Here is an 18,048-nt window from a genome sequence, read left to right as displayed (position 1 = left end):
GATGGAGTTTTTTAAATAAGTAAACATCAGTCAAAATGTTAACAGATTATTTCATGAATATCAAAAAATTGATTCTAAGCTATTTATAGAGATGCAAAAGACCCCAAATAGTCCACCCAGAATTGATGGAAAAGAACAAAGGTTTACAATTAAGCTACAGTCATAAAGACAATGTGGTTTGGCAAAAGAATAAACAAACAGATCCATGGACAGAACAGAGAGGCCAGAAAGAGACTCACATAAATGCAGTCACTGCTCTTTGACTTTGAAAGGAGCAAAGGCAGCACAGTGGTGCTGGAAGAACTAGACATCTACATGCAAAAAAATTCATCTAGGCACAGACCTTATACTTCTTAGAAAAAATAACCCAAAATAGATCATAAACTTAAATGTAAAATGCAAAACTATGAAACTCTAGAAGTTAACAGAAGAGAAAACCTAGATGACAGAAAGTCTGAACATGCACCTCATCAAAGACATAGACAGCATAAGCATATGAAGAGAGTGTCCCTATCATATTTCATCAGAGTATGCAAACTAGAACAACAATGAGGTATCCCTACACTCCCATCAGAATGGCCAAAATCTGGAAGGCTGACAACACCCAATGCTGACAAGAATGTAGAGTAACACGGATTCTTTTTTTTTTTTTTTTAAGATTTTATTTATTTATTTGTCAGAGTCAGAGGGAGAGAGAGCGAGTGAGCACAGGCAGACAGAGAAGCAGGCAGAGGCAGAGGGAGAAGCAGGCTCCCTGCCGAGCAAGGAGCCCGATGCGGGACTCGATCCCAGAACCCTGGGATCATGACCTGAGCTGAAGGCAGCTGCTTAACCAACTGAGCCACCCAGGCATCCCGAGTAACATGGATTCTTGTTGATTGCTGGTGAGAATCCAAAATGATACAGCCACTTTGGAAGACAGTTTGGTTTCTTACAAAACTAAACGAAACGTACTCTCACCATATGATCCAGTATTCACCCTCCTTGGTCTGCACCCAAAGGAGATGAAAACTTACGTCCACACAAAAATCTTCCCAGGGATATTTATATCAGCTTTGTTGACAACTGCCCAAACTTGGAAGCAGCCAAGATGTCCCTCTGTAGAGGAACGGACAAATAAACTGGTATAGCCAGACAATAAAATATTATTCAGCACTAAATAGAAATGAGCTATTGAGTCATGAAAAAGACGTGGAGGAAACTTAAATCCCTATGAGTTAGAGAAAGCCTATCTGAAAAGGGTACATACTGTATGACTCAAACTATATGACATTCTGGAAAATGCAAAAAAACCACTATGGAGACAATTAAAAAAATCAGTTGTCAGGAGTGAGAGATGGGAAGAAAACAGGGAGAGCACAGATGTCGAGGGCAGTGGACAGACTCTGTATGATGGATATATGTTAATATGTGTCTGTTCAAACCCACAGATTATACATCAAGAGTCAGCTTTAAGGTAAACTATGGACTTTGGACAAACATAATTTGGCAGTGCAGATTCATCTTTGATAAATATCACTTTGATATTTTGATATAATTCTGGTGAGGAATATTGCTAATGGAGGAGACGTGTGTGGGAGCAGAAGGCGTATGGGGAATCTCTGTACCTTCCTCTCAATTTTGTTGTAAACCTAAAACTGCTCTAAAAAATTAAGTCTTTAATAAATAGACAATCTGTCCTTTCAGAATAAAGGTGAGAGCTTAGCAATGAGTGAAAAAGCAACTGTTTTTCAAAAGAAATGTGTATGGATGACAGAGCATATTGTCTTGAAATTTTTCCTTTATTTCCTTTATTGTGTGATTTCCTTTACCCAAAAGCAATGCAAAAGTGTTGTTCTCATGTCTACGCATATAAAAGCATGAAAATTAAATTTTCTAACTTGTAAAATTTTGTAAATAAAAGGTTTCAGTAGGGTTTTTTTGTTTAAAGATACTGAAGTATAACACCGTTTAGTTAGCTCACAAGAACAACTGATTGAAATTATGGAAGATAAAAATATATTGCCAAATTTCAGGAAAAAATGTGAATAACTGATGGATGGACTGAAAAATAAAAATTATATTTTAGTTATAACCAATGATGCACTTTTATTTGTTTTTGAAGTATCCTGTGTTTAACCACTGTAGCAATCAAAAGCAAATCTCAAAATAAACTGAATTCTGAATCACTATATCAAAATTATGTTAAGCTAAGTTTTTTGGGTTTGGGGTTTTTTTTTTTTTTGAGATTTTTCACTCATGTATTTATTCCACAATCAAAATAAGTCATAATTTAAAGCCATAACATTTTGAAAAGGTAAAGGAGACTTTGTGTCACAGCTGCATTAATAAAACACACTGGTCTAAAGTGCAACACTAAACAGGTGTCTTCTGTTCCCGAGGTGGAATAAATACAAACAATTACACCTAAAATTTCACTAAAGATCTGAGGTGAGGCAAATAACCCTTGGAAACAAACTGTCCAATGAACAGAGTCAGGCTGCAAATAATTTTTAACATTTTACTGCAAGAAGGAAAAACCCCCACGGTGTCTACTAGCATAAACCTCCATTTCATACTCCTGGCCTTGGTTTCTCTCTTCCTTCCTCAATCACATCCAAATCCAGAAAGGCCTCTGTACCCTATGCTCAAAAACACCACTCTGAGTCCCTAATGACCTCAGCACAGACTGCTGTCAAAGAGCCTGTGTGCAGCCTCCCTCTAGAACCTCCAGGGAAATCAGGAGCCCAAGGAGCAACAGCATTTCTTTAAGCAATAGTTTTAACTTTCCAATGAGCTCTGATGGACCATGTGCATTTCATAAACCAAAATACTGCCTTAATATCTTCCTATTTCTCTGTGAAAATGTTAAGTAAACCATTCAAGTAAAAAAGGAAATGTTTACAGAGCAGTGAAAAATGAAAATTCAAAGGGTTTATGCCAAAAAGCAAACCAGTCCTCTGCAGCCTCAAGTCATTTGTTTCTGGGCTGCGAAGCCATGTAGAGCGCAATCAGGCAGTAGATGGTCCCCCCCAGCGTCAGCGCCATGGTGGTCCAGTAAAGCATTTGGTCAGGCAGGCCTCGTTTCAGGTGGATGGGCACACCATCGGATTTCTGGAAAAACTTCTGCAGCTCGGGAACTTTGTTTTTCCCAGCATAATCATATACAGGAAAATCAGAACTCAGTTTGGTTGGTGTGGCAAAGATGATAGGTGGTGCTTCTGTGGAAACCAAAGGCCTTAATCCCTGCGGGCTATAGGCGTCGGAAGCCCATGTTCCAGTCAACTTCTGCGTGAAGCCACTAAACTTGTAATACATGACGCCGGGTGTCCGGCTTCCCGCAGCCGCTGCCTGCGCGACTGCCTAAGCTAAGTTTTTAAAAAATGAAACACATTAAAGCACACTGCAAAAATAGGTTTTTATTTGTTTTATTAATACATGATATTCTGAAGATTTAAATTCCTATTGTATCTCATCCTTTTAAAATTTGTTTTGTGTATGTTTTATGATGTATGAAATATTTACATTATATACTTATTTTACATATTTATGTTGAATATACATGCTCCATTCTTTTTTAATAAAGATTTTATTTATTTATGTATTTATCTATCTAAATATTTATTTAGAGAGAGGAGGAACAAGAAAGGGTCAGGCAGACTCTGTGTTGAGCGCAGAGCCCAATGTCAGACTCAATTTCATGACCTTGAGATCATGACCTGATCAGAAATCAAGAGTCTGACATTCAACTGTCTGAGCCACCCAGGCACTCTTTCCAACATGGCTATAGATAGGGCATATAGACAATGGGAAGACTGGATGAATGTCTACTGAAAGTTTTAGAGTTAGGAAATAACATGATCACATTTGTGTTTTGAATGCACACTCTAGAAATGGTGTAGACAGCCAAGCAAATTTGGAGACAGATGAACAAGGAAACTATCTGACAGTGAAGTAGAGATAATTAGTCCCAAATTAAAAACCAGTAGTAATTGACAGAGAGACGAACAGTTGCTGAAGTGACTAGAACTTGGAAAACCAACATATGTAAGGATCAGAGAAAGACCAAAATAAGGATAAGTTGATTGCCTAGTTTGAGGCAAGAGTAACTTCATTGGTAGTAGGTTCGCACCAAGACAGGTCCTCCCAGACAGATAATACAGCAGGGTTAGGAGGAAAAGCTAATATACCTGCTAAATCCTACACCTATCCCTATCTCCTACACCAAGATGTTATAGGAGATAAATACTATGGCAGAAGGCTGGGCTTACAGAGTTGAAAGTTGTCAGCTTGTATGATTACACTTTGTTACTCTATTAATGCAGCTTAAAAATAGACTGTTTTAGGTTTTTCTGAGGAGGGAAAAAGTAAGTATGTCATCCTGCTAATTCATACTGAGTTTAAAATTAACTTTTAATTCTTTTTCACATGTGATATCGTTTAGGCACTTCTCTTTATGCTGTGTATTTGCCTTTATGTCTATGGACCTAAGAACAGGACATTTCCCTGGTGCTTATCTCACTTTGCCTTGCTCAAGTCAACACATCGAAAGGTTTATGGAGCTCTCCTTAGTGATGACTATCAAGCGCATCAACCAGAAATCCCAGCTTCATATCATCACTTGCTAATGTCTGTTAACTGAAAATTTCATGGCATGTCTTTTTGCCCTTTCTGGCTCCCAAGCACCTATTACTGAATTGATGGGTTTATGGCACCCTATCATCCTCAGTAAACTGCATCCCAACTATTTTATTTTTCCTTTTTTTGTTGTTCTTCCTTACACTACATTTCCAGTCCCTTTCCTTTTCCTTCCAGCATCCCCTACTATATTTGATCTGCACCGAAAAAATAAAATGATTGAGCACTCTACAGCCTTAACTTTCCCATTAATGAGAATGACCTCTCTCTCCATCTATTCAGATTCATTCATTCATTCATTCACTGAATATTTCCTCAGTGCCGACTGTGTTTCAAATTCTTCTTTTAAAAGGTGTGATCAGGGCGCCTGGGTGGCTCAGTGGGTTAAGCCGCTGCCTTCGGCTCAGGTCATGATCTCAGGGTCCTGGGATCGAGTCCCGCATCGGGCTCTCTGCTCAGCAGGGAGCCTGCTTCCCTCTCTTTCTCTCTCTCTCTGCCTGCCTCTCCATCTACTTGTGATTTCTCTCTGTCAAATAAATAAATAAAATCTTTAAAAATAAATAAATAAAAATAAAAATAAAAGGTGTGATCATATTAGGCAAAAGTTTCTTTACCTGTCTTAATAGAATTTTAATATTTTTTCAAAAGTATTTTCTTAGGTCAATTTCTAGGTAGATACTTGAAGTTTTCTTGCTATAATGCAAGGCATCATATTACCCATTATATTTTTAGTTAGTGCAAGTATAGAAGAACTCTGTTGGTATTTTTGTTGTGGTTACTGTTGGTCTTCTATATAGCAACCTCACTGAACTCTTTTATTAGTTTTAAGAGTCTGTTAATTGTCTTGAATTTCCAGTCCTTGAATTTTTTATATCTTTTTCTTGCCTTACTGCACTGGCCAGAGATCATTACTTTTGCAAGGATTCACAAACCACCCTCTCAGTAATTCAGTCTAGCTTGAAAATGAGACTAACAGTCCACAGTTTGCATATTAGTTTCTCTTCTTCTTTGGAAAAAAGAAAATCTATTGAGTTTTCCAGAACATCTTATTTTCCCCAATATCTTCTTTAAAAATCTCAGTCCATACTATATTGTAAATATGAAAGTTGCTAAGAGAGTAGATCTTAAAAATTCTCAACACAAAAAATTCTGTTACTATGTCTGGTGATAGATTTAACTAGACTTATTGTGGTGATCATTTTGCAATATATACAAACATTAAATAATTACGCTGTACACCAAGCTAATATAACATTATATGTCACTTAAACTTCAATTTTTAAAGAAAATCTCAGTCCAGGAGTACCCGGTGGCTCAGTCAGTTAAGTGGCCATCTCCCGATGTTTGCTCAGGTCATGATCTTGGGATCTTGGGATCAAGCCCTGTATGGGACTCTGTGCTCAGTGGGGAGTTTGCTTGGGATTCTCTCCCCCTCTCACTGGGCCTCTCCCCCTGCTTGTTCTCTCAAATAAATATTTATTTCTCTCTCTCTCCAAAATAAATAAGTAAATCTTTAAAAAAAAAAAAACTCAGTCCAAAGATTTTCAGAATTTTCTAAATAAGATTGTGTGCACATTCCCTGGGGCCATTTTACTTGCTAAATAAATACCTTGTTTTAAGTTTTGGGGTTTTTTTAATATTTATTTTAGAGAGAGAGAGGAAGAGTGCAAGCAGGGGCAGGGACAGAGAGAGAGAATCGCAAGACGACTCCCCTGCTGAACATGGAGCCCAACTCAGGGCTCCGTCTCGTTACCCATGAGATCATGACCTAAGCCAAAACCAAGAGTCAGATCTTCAACCAACTAAGCAATCCAGGTTCCCCTCAAGTTTTCTTAAAAGAAAGACTCATGTTAAAGCCTACATGATGCTGGAGAAAGGTAATCAATGGAATTTTATTTGAACCTAAAATGAGGGCTCTATACAGTAGCAGCTATAAATGTCAGTTGGATACTCATTTCTGGGGTAGATTTATTCCCACTCACTATCATCTTTAGAGCCCCTCAAATAATGGAATGGAGTGGGGAAAACAGAGTGTATCACAAGGGTGATAGAGGTAACAACTGATTTTAATAAGACATGAACAAATATTCTAAAAGGATGAAGAGCTCCGAAGGTCGAGTTCATTTAGTATGTCATGATTTATTGAGAGTAAAATCAGGACTTAGTGCCTGATTGTACCTGTTGCATGAAGAAAGAGATACCTTAACTTTTCTGTATGATCATTTTGTTGCTTTTCCAAGCATTAAATTCCTGTTCAATTGAAGACATTTCCAGAACAAACCTTTTTGGTTGTTTCAGGGGCATTACATATTTGTTTATGAATCAATTATTGTAAATTGCAGTATGTGCTTCTTTTTATTATGCTAATGCTGTATATCATTACACTTTTTGTTTTACTTGGCTGTATTTTAATGTCTAGTTAGCTAGTGACATTGACACTAAAACAAATTTTTGGCACATGTATGGAGTGGACTGTAACTCAGAATCAAATTTAAATGGTTTGTTGTGAAGCCAGGAAAATTGCTGCAACAGCAAACACAAAAATATATTCACTCAGCTAATACATGTTAACATTCAAGAAATTTACTTAAAATACACACACACACAATATTTGAGCAGAGGTCGAGGTAACAATTATAGAAAAGCTCCCATATTAACAGGAATCAATAAACTAACTAGTTTATTTATCTCCCTCCTTTGCCAGAGAGAATATTGAGAGGAGAAATAACAAAAATCGAGAAGGGGAGAAATGCATACGCTACATTTAAAATATCTTCTCCAAGATCATATTTTATTTTGTAAGTGATATCATACTCTTTCCCTTCACAAGTTCTATTCACTTAACTTCTATGATGAAGTTTAATCATTACCTTCACCTACCAGTTCAACTACCAACTTCAATTACCATTTTCATACTCACTAAAAAGTAATAATAATTACATCAAGGGAATAGCAAGTGATAGTACTTATTTTCATGTTTTCATCCTGATATGCAAACTATTCATTTAACGATTTCTTTCCTGTTGGATCGCACTTAATTAATAATTTGGATGATTCTATTTTTCTGTGAGAAACCACAATGCGACCATAAGTATTTTTTTAAAAGAACCCTCATATTAAGAGGAGAAGAGAGCCACAGACATATAGTGATAAGGGCAGAGCTGGTTAAAAGCACTAAAAGCAGAAGTATTTACAGATCACACTGCTTCAGCTCTTTCTAGAGCAACAAATCCAAACAGGGCTCTGCCTTATGTGGCTTTCTTTCACTTTACAGATGCTGAAAACTTTCATTTCAAGTTTCTATCTCCTAGAAGTGGGATGGGGAAAAAAAAAAAAAAAAAGCTGGTTATTATTCCTAAACCCATTGAAATTGCATTTGTGGCATCAAAATGGATTTTTTTTTTTAAGCAGGATGTTGGATTGACAGTAAAGCAGCTGCTCTGCAACAAGCGAAAGCAAAAATTAATAAGAGACCTTAGCAAAAGAAAGACTATTGGTTTTGCACACCCAGAGCAAATTGGCTGGATTTAGAAGAGCACACTTTGATCTTTTCCAGACTAATTACTGCTCTGTGGTTTGACTGTTTTGTACATTAGTTGCCCTTCATACAAAACCGAAACTGCTATGGTACACAGCTGTAATACAAATGAAAATTTGACATTCAGTAAACAAAGCATGGCAAGGGTCATTCTTTCAGCACAATAACTGCATAATACAATTTTAGAATGCCTTTTGTATACAAAAAAATGACACATTTTAAGGCAGTTTTGAACTCAGTGTAGGCAGTCAAGGCTGTTTATAAAGGACATAGAAATTGCTCCCAACTCTGATCTATAAATACAGATTGAAAACAGTTTATTTCAACATTGCAGAAATGCTAAGGAATTCACAATTTTACAGAAATAAATGTATCTGTTTTTAGAAGATGTTTTTTTCACTTGTCTATAAGGTTAATTGGGAGCAGATTTCCTAAGGAGCTGTTTGCTAGAGCAATGTTTATTCACCAATATGATTCTGGATTTGCTTCTGGGAAAGAATTCAGAGTATTTTATATGTAGACTTTATATCAAAATACTTAATACTATATTTTTCAGAAAAGTTAATGAATTAAATATTATAAATTAATATTTTCAACAAACCCAATTGAGGAATTTTTTTAAGGCATCAGTCTATCCCTGCATAAATGATATATTTAGCTTATAATCAAGTTACCCTTCTAAATGGCATGACTTTAAAGAGTTTTCATTTTTAATGTGGTCTTGATGGTCACTCTAATAAGCTGTACAATAAGTTATCAAATGACTAAAAAATGAATCAAGTATATTGAAAGGCTTTTATGTTATACTAGATTTGGTCTGTATTTAAATCAACTTAACCTTTGAAGCTATACAATTGTTACCCAGTTTTTGTCAACACACACAACCCCACAACTTCAAAATACCTACACTTAAAAGTCAGAGGACTTTCAATAATTCAAAGTTGAAATATTTCAAATATAGAGAAATATTTGATTAAAGAAGTGATCTATCAGAAACATTTCCGGCTAGACTAGACAAAACAACACCAACCCTTTTTTTATGCTTTATTTCTCTCAAACTTTTGAAAAAAGTTGATATAGAGAATATTGCTGATCTAGTTCATGTAATTAACTGTTCACAAGAAACTAAAAAAAAAATAAAAATAAAAAAATTTAAAAAATCTGTATCTGGGATAACAAACTGGGACAGTGCGCAAGAATGTCAGAGATTACGGGACGCCTGGGTGGCTCAGTTGGTTGGACGACTGCCTTCGGCTCAGGTCATGATCCTGGAGTCCCGGGATCGAGTCCCGCATCGGACTCCCAGCTTCATGCGGAGTCTGCTTCTCTCTCTGACCTTGTCCTCGTTCATGCTCTCTCTCACTGTCTCTCTCTCAAATAAATAAATAAAATCTTTAAAAAAAAAAAAAAAAAAAAAGAATGTCAGAGATTAGAGACACTGCGCTCCTCCATCCAACCATTTACAAATGCCACATGTTGAGCAAGTTGGCTCTGTCATCATTTCTTTAATTGCTATAGGAATTATATAAATTGTGTGACCTCTTTTTGCTTTTAAAACTTAGCTGGATACATCCTTCGTATACACACAAAGCTGTTTTCTAAATGCCTGTTTCTGTCTGGCTCATTTACCTTTACCTAACGGAACAGCTCTCCTGGGGGCGGGGGGGATAGCGGCAGCGGGCAGAGTAGTTACCTATTCACAGCAAGAGACTTGAGAGTTCAGTACAATAGATTTTCACAATATGTTTAGGAGAGGCCCAGAGCTACAGTGCTAAGCACCATGTGGAAAGGTAGATAAATACATACAGATAGAACCATAGACCTCGGCCAAGTGGAGTGAAGAATAACAGAGAATCTATAACGCTTTCTACTTCAGCAGCAATCAAACCCAACCTCTGCAAATTAATCAGCCTGCAAAACACCACGAATGGAGAAAAGAGGATATTGATTCCTGGAGAAGTCACCTATATTTTATTTTCCCATTAAAAATAATCACAGAATGCTATTCTAAAATACGAACGTTTTCCCCCATGAAGTATAAAACAGACCAGTTCCTTTTTGCTAATACATCTGAGATTATCTCAGAATGACTCCATGAAACACTTTTAATTTTTATCTGGGGAGAAAATTGTTAAATAAACCCTTAAAGTATTATTTGCCAAGCATGCCATGTTTTTCCTTAAGGGTGTTAGAGTCCTGGGGTTATAGTAATTTACTGATGACTCAGTTTAGTAGGCTTTTGTTCCTGTGACCATTAATAATGTAATGTCCATTTCCACTTGCTTTTGTCCTATATCATGGCTTTAGACTTGGAAACTACCTGCAAAGGGGAACAAGAAATTGAAAAATACTTTTGCTTTTGCCTTTTCAAAATAAGGTTTCTTGTTAAATACCCAAATTAAAGACCTCTTCTAATTTATCCCCACTCAAAAAGTAAAAATAAATGTTCACTGAGGTAGAAATTTTTACCCAAAAAAATGTAATTCTGAGAAACAAATTAGGTTTTATTTAATAGGGGAAGCTGTTTTCATAATGTTTTCTTAGTTATCCTGTAAAATAATAAAGAATTCTTTCATGTGCCATACAATCAATTATAACCTTATGACTCAAAGTCTTTCTAAACCCCCCCCCCCCATCAAATGGCTAATGTTCCAAGTTTGAGCTTTGGGGGTTGTTACAGTCACTAGTTCTGTTTTAAATTAAACACCTAATTAAAAGGAAGCCATTCATAAATAGCAATGTGCTGAAATCGGAATGGAATAATAGTGGCTCCACATACGTCCCGCTTTCCCACAAGGCTCTTAGAATATTTCCCCCCCCCCCCGCCGGAACAAACTGAAATTTGTCAATGAGCTCAAGTGCAACCTTTGCTGCGTATGCAAACTGGCCACCGCTACCACAAGCATGTTTCAGGGTGACAGAATGGCAGCCATTGTCATTCGCCTCTAGAAATACCCCTAAAGCAGAGTGTGCTCACAGGTTCTTCTGAGACTATTACTAATACTTCCCTGTTTCCTTCTGGCAAGAACCTAACTCCATCTAAACCAAGAGAGAACAAAAAATTCTCAGCCTGGGGGTTAAATGTGAGTACTTTCAGGAAATCTCATAAAAATAAATAAATAAATAAAATTACTCACATATAATGGGGCCTTTAACTGCTCCCCAAACCATTTTTTCATCTTCTTAAGGTCGGAGGTTACAGGGTATTTTTTTGCATGGGTTGAACACTTGCAGATCACTGAGAAGATTAAAGGCATAAATGGACAAGACTAGGTGTCAGGACTGCTACCAAAGGCTTCATTCATACCGCCACTGTTTTGGCATCTGCTTTTCACTTCTGTGCATTCAAATGCTTACCAACAATATTTGAAAATTTCAGGATCCGTTGAGCACCAGAGCAGAAGATAGCGTGTTCTGAGTATTGCATCATCTAGTGAGGGCTGGTTAGAGAGCTGACTGCCCTCCCTGGCTTCAGGAAGTTTGTTCACATTTCTCTTCCCCAAATATAAAGTGGGTATAAAAGATAGCTTTGTGGGATAAAGGCAGGCAAGGGTGAGTGAATGAAATTGTGTCTTAAAATGATTTGAAGTCAGTGCAATTTAAGTAAAAAGAAAAAAAATTGTACCTTTAACACATTGTGATCTTACATCAAAGCAAAGGGAATGTAATCTGCTGCTTTTCCATCTGAACAAATCCAATAGCAATCATGCTTATTAAATATTTGCACGTAGTTCTTTCTGTGATAAAATTTGTACTGTCATCCAGGAACTAATTATCTCAAATGAGAGACTGTATGTGAAAGTACCTTGTAAAGTGTAAAATATAAAGCACTATACTTGTCATAATAATAGTAATAGGTATTAAGTGCTTACTCTGTACCAGGCAATATGTTCAACAAGGGTTTATTTAAACCTCACAGCAACCTTGGGAGATAGATGCTATCATTGCCACTTTAGAAGTGACAAACCTGAGAGACACTGAGTCACTTGCCTGTCCCACACTGCAAGAAAGAGAAACTAAGGAAGACGCCCAGGTCTGTCTGATTTCCAGACCCAAGCACATCACCCACACTACCCTATGTAAGGGACTATTTGGACAGCAATGACCTTTTTCCCATATTAAAATATGGTGCTTTTTTGTGACTGACAATTATGCCTCTGAAAATGCAGATGTTATTATGAATTAGAAAGTTGAAACATGGCATGTTTTGTTCATAAAAGCCTTTTTCCAAATGACTCTTCTTGTGTAGTATTTACTTTTATAGAAAAGGAAGTAAATGTTGCATCCTAGAAGAAATTGCTTTTGTTCTTATTTTGTTGCTTAGATGAGTACAGTTAAGTGCTATAAACACAAGCTGTCATATCATTACTTGTTAACCATTAGATTCTTAAATATTTGATATTAACCTCTATGGCACCAGAATATATCGGTGACAGCGGCACTATAATCAAGTCCTATTATGTATTAAAATAAATATATAATTACCAATTCTACATATGAATTATGTCATCTAGAAGTGTCCTGGGATGAAAAAACAGATACATAAACAAAACAGTTTCCACTGAATCATTTTAGTTAAAAATGTGTAAGAATCCTATTTTTCAAATATCCACCATATCACTTTTGATTAAAGAAGCAATAAACTATTCCTACTTTACAAAAAGCAAAGCCACGTCACAGAAAAGTTCTAAGAGGTAGTGAAAGTAGTTCCATTTCTTCTAAAAGTTAGGTAGACGAAAATCTGGCCCAACCATTTAAAGATACTTCTAACCTTCAAAATGTTTTATAAGAAACAAATCAATTCCAAATGCTCACTCACCACAGTTCACATTTCAGAGTACTGCAATTAATTTTGGAACATGGTTTATGAAAGAGAAAAGAACTAAGAGCTCACAATATAAACTTTGTTAGAATAATGGACTGTGATAATTGGGGGTTTCATTACAATGCAGAGGAAATCTTTTCTAGTATCAAAATATTTTCCTCATTCTACCATTGTAGTTCTGTGAAAAGTCTGGGAAAAGATTAGGAGCTATGTTTTGAAGAAACTTGGTGTGAACTTTGCTAACAACAATCCAAATAAGTTTTCAGATTACTCTTTCAAGAAATTGCAGTATTTCATGCAAAACGGTATCCACTTTACCACTCAGGTAATTTTTTACTCACCACGAAATGAAAATCTATATTCTGCTCTCCCTTGCATGTCTCTTTAAAACCTCAAACCAGAGGAATGAGTCACATTTTGGGACCGTTTTCTTTTTTAATCTTCTTCACTCTTCTATTCTGTTTCTAAAGGGACACTTAGTTTTAACTAGATTGCAATTTCATTTGAAAAGAATTGAACAGGCTTTCTAGAATGAGTTAAAGATTACCCATTGAGAGTATTTTTGGCAGCTACCTTTAAAGATGCAAGGATCTGTAAAAAATGGTACATCTAGATTTAATACAGATAATACTTGGTTCTTTGAGATAGAAACGATGTAATTGTGATATTGGCAGGAAAGATATGTAAGATGTGCTTTTCACTGCTCACATCTCTTTGGACAAGCACAGTTTTCTTTGTAGAATTTTATTACATTGAGAATGCTAAGTACATTAGTGAATTTCTTATACAATGATAGTAGAAACAACTGCTGTCATTTTTAATTCAAATGGTTAAATACACACAATATTGTTTCATGTTACTTGCAATTAGAGTGTGAAATGTAAGGTGTGTGGTATAAATTATTAATTATCCAATCATTTCTATGAAAAATAAAGGGGAAGGTATTAGACTCATATCTTTGTAAACAGTACCTAAACAAATAGTTCAGGGAAAAGCCAAAGATGAAAACAAAAACTAATAACAACAAATAACAAAAAATTAAGAAAAAATTTTTTTTTCTTTTTTGGCTTTTTTTTATGGTATCTGTGTGATGGATGCTAACGAAAGTTATTATGGTAATTATTTCACAATATATGTAAGTCAAACAATTAAAAAATCATAATAAATAAATGTTTCCCTATGTGCCAAGCACTGTGTTATTCTACAAAAATTAATTAATTCCTTATAACAACCACATGAGGTAGGTAGGTACCCATTTTACAAATGAGGAAAAAGAAACTTAAAGGATTAAATAAAGGGTTAAATAACTTGCCCAAGGTCACTGACTGAATGCAAGTTTACTAAAATCTTCAATGTAGTCTCGTAACTGGTCCTCATTGTTCAACAGCTGTAAGAAACATGATAAATAATAAGAAATAACTTTCTTATTCACACTGTCTGAGAGTTTTGGTAACAAAATACACATTGGCGCTACAGTTCTACATGAAGGAACTTAGAAATAGGGATTTTGGGCATATGTTAAATATACATTTATCATGTCCTAGGTACTAGACCAGGTGACTAAGATACAACAGTGAAAGAGAACATAGTCCTTGCTCTCCAAATGAGCAGTCTAAAAGAAGACAAACATTTAAAAGTTAATTGCAATAAAACAAGAAAAGTATTATAAAATAATAATAACTAATCTTTTTTGAGCACTTACAGTGTGCCAGTCATTTCTAATAAGCACCTTTTATATTTACACAAGTAATCTTCACAGCAATCTATGAGATAGATATTAAAGAGATAAAGAGGTATATTTAAGATTTGTTGGAACACAAAGAAAGCCCTTCCACTCTACCTAGGTAGGCCAGACATTTGAGCTAATCCTATAGGATGTATATATCCACAAGAAGGAGGGATATTTCAGTCAGTATAGTGCAAGATAGACCACAGGACCCCAAACACCCCAAATCTTACTGATTCATAACAAACATTTACATTTGTTCACAAAACCCGTCAGGTTAGCTTGGGAGGTCTTCGTATCTTCTCACTCTGGGTCCCAGACTGATGGAGCTTCCACCATCTGGAGCATCACCAGTTGCTCGAAGCAACAAAAGGGGATGTCATAAATAACGCACTGGCTCTCTAACACGTGTGTCACCTTTGCTCTGTTTTCATTTGCCGGAATAAGTCACATGGTCACACCTAGCTTTGACGGGAATGGAAGTATCATCCTACTATCTACCCAGGAGTAATTAGGAACACTGGGGAATAACCCTATTGCCTACCAAGGAGTGGAGAGGATAAGTAAACCAAAGACAAACAACATATGCAAGGGAATGGGAGTGAGAGAGTGTTTTATAATGGTGATTTTGATGATAAAAGCATACAGTATGCGTAAGGAAAGCATGAGAAGGAGAGGGAAAGTCAGGTGAGTGCCAATCATGAAGACTCTTAACACACATGGGATGTTTAGACTTCATCTTTTAGGCCAAAGGAAGCTATTGTACGATTTTAAGCAGAGGAGAAATACTATCAAAGTTTTCATTCAGAAAGGCCAAGTTAGGTGAAACAAGAAAGAAAAATAAGAAGAAAGTAGAGATGAGGGGACTGACTGTATGAGTTTCCTATCTCTGTGTAACAAGTTACCACAGCCTTAGCAGCTTAAAACAGCACAGTTAATTATGTCACAGTTTCGATAGGTCAGAAGCTGAGCTTAGCTGAGTCCTCTGCTTCCAGACCTCACCAAATTGCAATCCAACTGTCAGCTGAGTCACCAGAGGGTCAACGGGGGAAAGAGCCACTGCCAAGCTCCCTCATGTTGTTGGCAGGATTCACTTCCTTGCAGCTACGTGACTGAAGGTTTTAGTTTCTCCTTAAGGACACCCTCAGCTCCTAAAAGTCCCTTATAGCTCTTCGTCACCTGGCCTTCTTCCAACACGCCCACTTGCTTTGTTCAGTTTATTTATTCATAGCCAACAAGGCGGAGAGTGTCTTACCTTAGGGAGGGCCTAGACCCTCTTTTTTAAGGGCTCTTAAGTGAATAAATCAGTCCCACCCAGGATAATCTGGATTATCAGCTGATTTTGCAATCAATTGATCCAGGACCCTAATTACACCTGAAAAATCCCTTCACCTTTGCCATATTCTACAGGCTAGAAGTAAGTCACAGGTCTTGCTCATATTCAAGGGAAGCGGATTATATAGGATACGAACACCAGGGCATGGGAATGACTGGCGCCACCTTACAGTCTGAGAACAAAATGAACCAAATGAAAGGATATCTCAAAAGCTGTATGATCCCAGACTAAGTTAGCTTTAAAAATGTTTAAGAGATACACATATATCTTATATATAATTTGACTTTTTATTAAACTTCAGTTAATCACTAGTCTGGTCTTTCTTGTCTTATCTGTATAACCGAACTATGATAATATTCAAAGTAAGTGTTTTGAAATTTAAAAGAGCAGCAAAAATTTCAAGTATCTGGATCACTCTAGCCAAGAGCAAAAACAAAGCAAAATAGATGAATATGAGATTATCAAGCATCTTATGACGTGAAAAATACAGTACAGAATATAATTGATAAAATTAATGTTTCTTTTTTTAATAGGTTTCAACCAAAGTAATTGTTTTAAAACATATATCTATACACATTTGTATAACTTTTCATGGGTAAGAAATTTAATGAGTATTATGCAAGGTCTTAGCTTATATAATCTGAACTCCAATTCGGGAAAAAAATAAAAATCAAACAAATGTCAAAATGTCAATCAACATCTGAAATGCAGAGACATTTAATTGCCGTCTTAGAAAGTTACCGACTACCTGCCTTGATTGGTTCTAACCGGAAACATCAGTCACATTTGCTGATTCTGAACCATAAATGTATATGACTGACTACAGGGAGAGAAAATGTAAGGTAATGTCCATTGACAGCCACATATCAATTACGCTGTTACACCTTTAGAGACCTCCTTAATGCCTGCATTCTTGAAATGCAACAAAAATGACCAATACAATTATTTTAGATCCCATAAACTACCATATAGTTTAGCTGAAATTAGAGGCACCTGGCAACTGAGGGAGACCAGATCAGAATAGAAGCAAAACACACTGTGAAAAGGTTGGTTTCACCCCTTTACGACTGAAATGCACTGGTTATGAAAAGCTGTGGAACAATCTTTAAGTGAAGACTCAATCTCTAGACTCATCTTTAATCCAAAAGTAGAAACCAGGGCGGAAATCTCCCCAGCTTTCATTATCCCTCAAAGACAAATTTCATGCATCTCTGCTACCCAGAATCTCCAGGGCTCCCCAACACTTAACGGTCATGAGTATATTTTGTACCCTGAGCTTCAAAATGTCATTTTATTTGCATCAAAGAAAAAAGAATTATTGCATAGGAAACAAATAAGCAGTTTCTTTCTAAAATCCCCCTATGTGTGTGAATTAAAACATCATGGGATTGCCAGGAACCCAAACAGCCCAAATACCAGCTCAGTGTACTTGCTTTTTAGAATTCTGTGACATGCACACTGCTGCCTGCTGAGGATGTGAAAGGAGACAAGTCAGAGAAGATAATGAACCAATTTCAGGTGTCTTCACATTCTGTCAAAGGGAACATTGGAAAAGTGTTTATCACTATTATTTATATAACATTGAAAGAAAAAAGATTTTGAAATTTGTTGTTGGTCTAGAACGATTGGCTAACACTCCATGGATAAAAACCGAAAGATAATTACATAGACTGCAGTATTTCACTCAAAGGGCAACATTGAAAAAAGATGGGTTCCCTAAACTTTTGTATTCTCCCAAACATTTTACATATAAAATTAGTGCAAAAGCATAAGCCAAGGATTTTTTAATCACAATCATTACCCATTACTGATTGAACAAATAACATGAACATAGCAACTTCTGGGGGAAAAAATCTTATTTAACAATTATTGCCATATGATACAATAAACTGATAATATATAAAAGTATAATATGGCAAGTTTTAACATATATTTATAGGCATGCACAATTTTTTTCCTCATTCTCATTTGTATTTTCTATTCCTGCCCCTCACTAGCCCTACTTC

General features: G+C 36.2%; 1 protein-coding gene across 1 annotated transcript; it reads right to left on the bottom strand.

The window, feature by feature from the left end:
- Nucleotides 1-2,210: 2,210 nt before the first annotated feature.
- Nucleotides 2,211-3,337, bottom strand: LOC116589997 (cytochrome c oxidase subunit 7A-related protein, mitochondrial-like). The gene has a single exon (XM_032341710.1). The coding sequence runs from the start codon at nucleotides 3,295-3,297 to the stop codon at nucleotides 2,953-2,955; it is 345 nt and encodes a 114-aa protein (XP_032197601.1). The 5' UTR covers nucleotides 3,298-3,337; the 3' UTR covers nucleotides 2,211-2,952.
- Nucleotides 3,338-18,048: the final 14,711 nt, after the last annotated feature.

Source organism: Mustela erminea, chromosome 5 (assembly GCF_009829155.1).
Source record: "Mustela erminea isolate mMusErm1 chromosome 5, mMusErm1.Pri, whole genome shotgun sequence".
In the NCBI taxonomy this organism is placed as follows: Eukaryota; Metazoa; Chordata; class Mammalia; order Carnivora; family Mustelidae; genus Mustela; species Mustela erminea.
The sequence above is the reverse complement of the archived record's forward strand: the minus strand, read 5'-3'. Positions and strand labels throughout refer to the sequence as shown.

Coding starts and splice junctions, on each gene's coding strand:
- LOC116589997 (XM_032341710.1), bottom strand. CDS start 3,297: ATGTATTACAAGTTTAGTGGCTTCACGCAGAAGTTGACTGGAACATGG.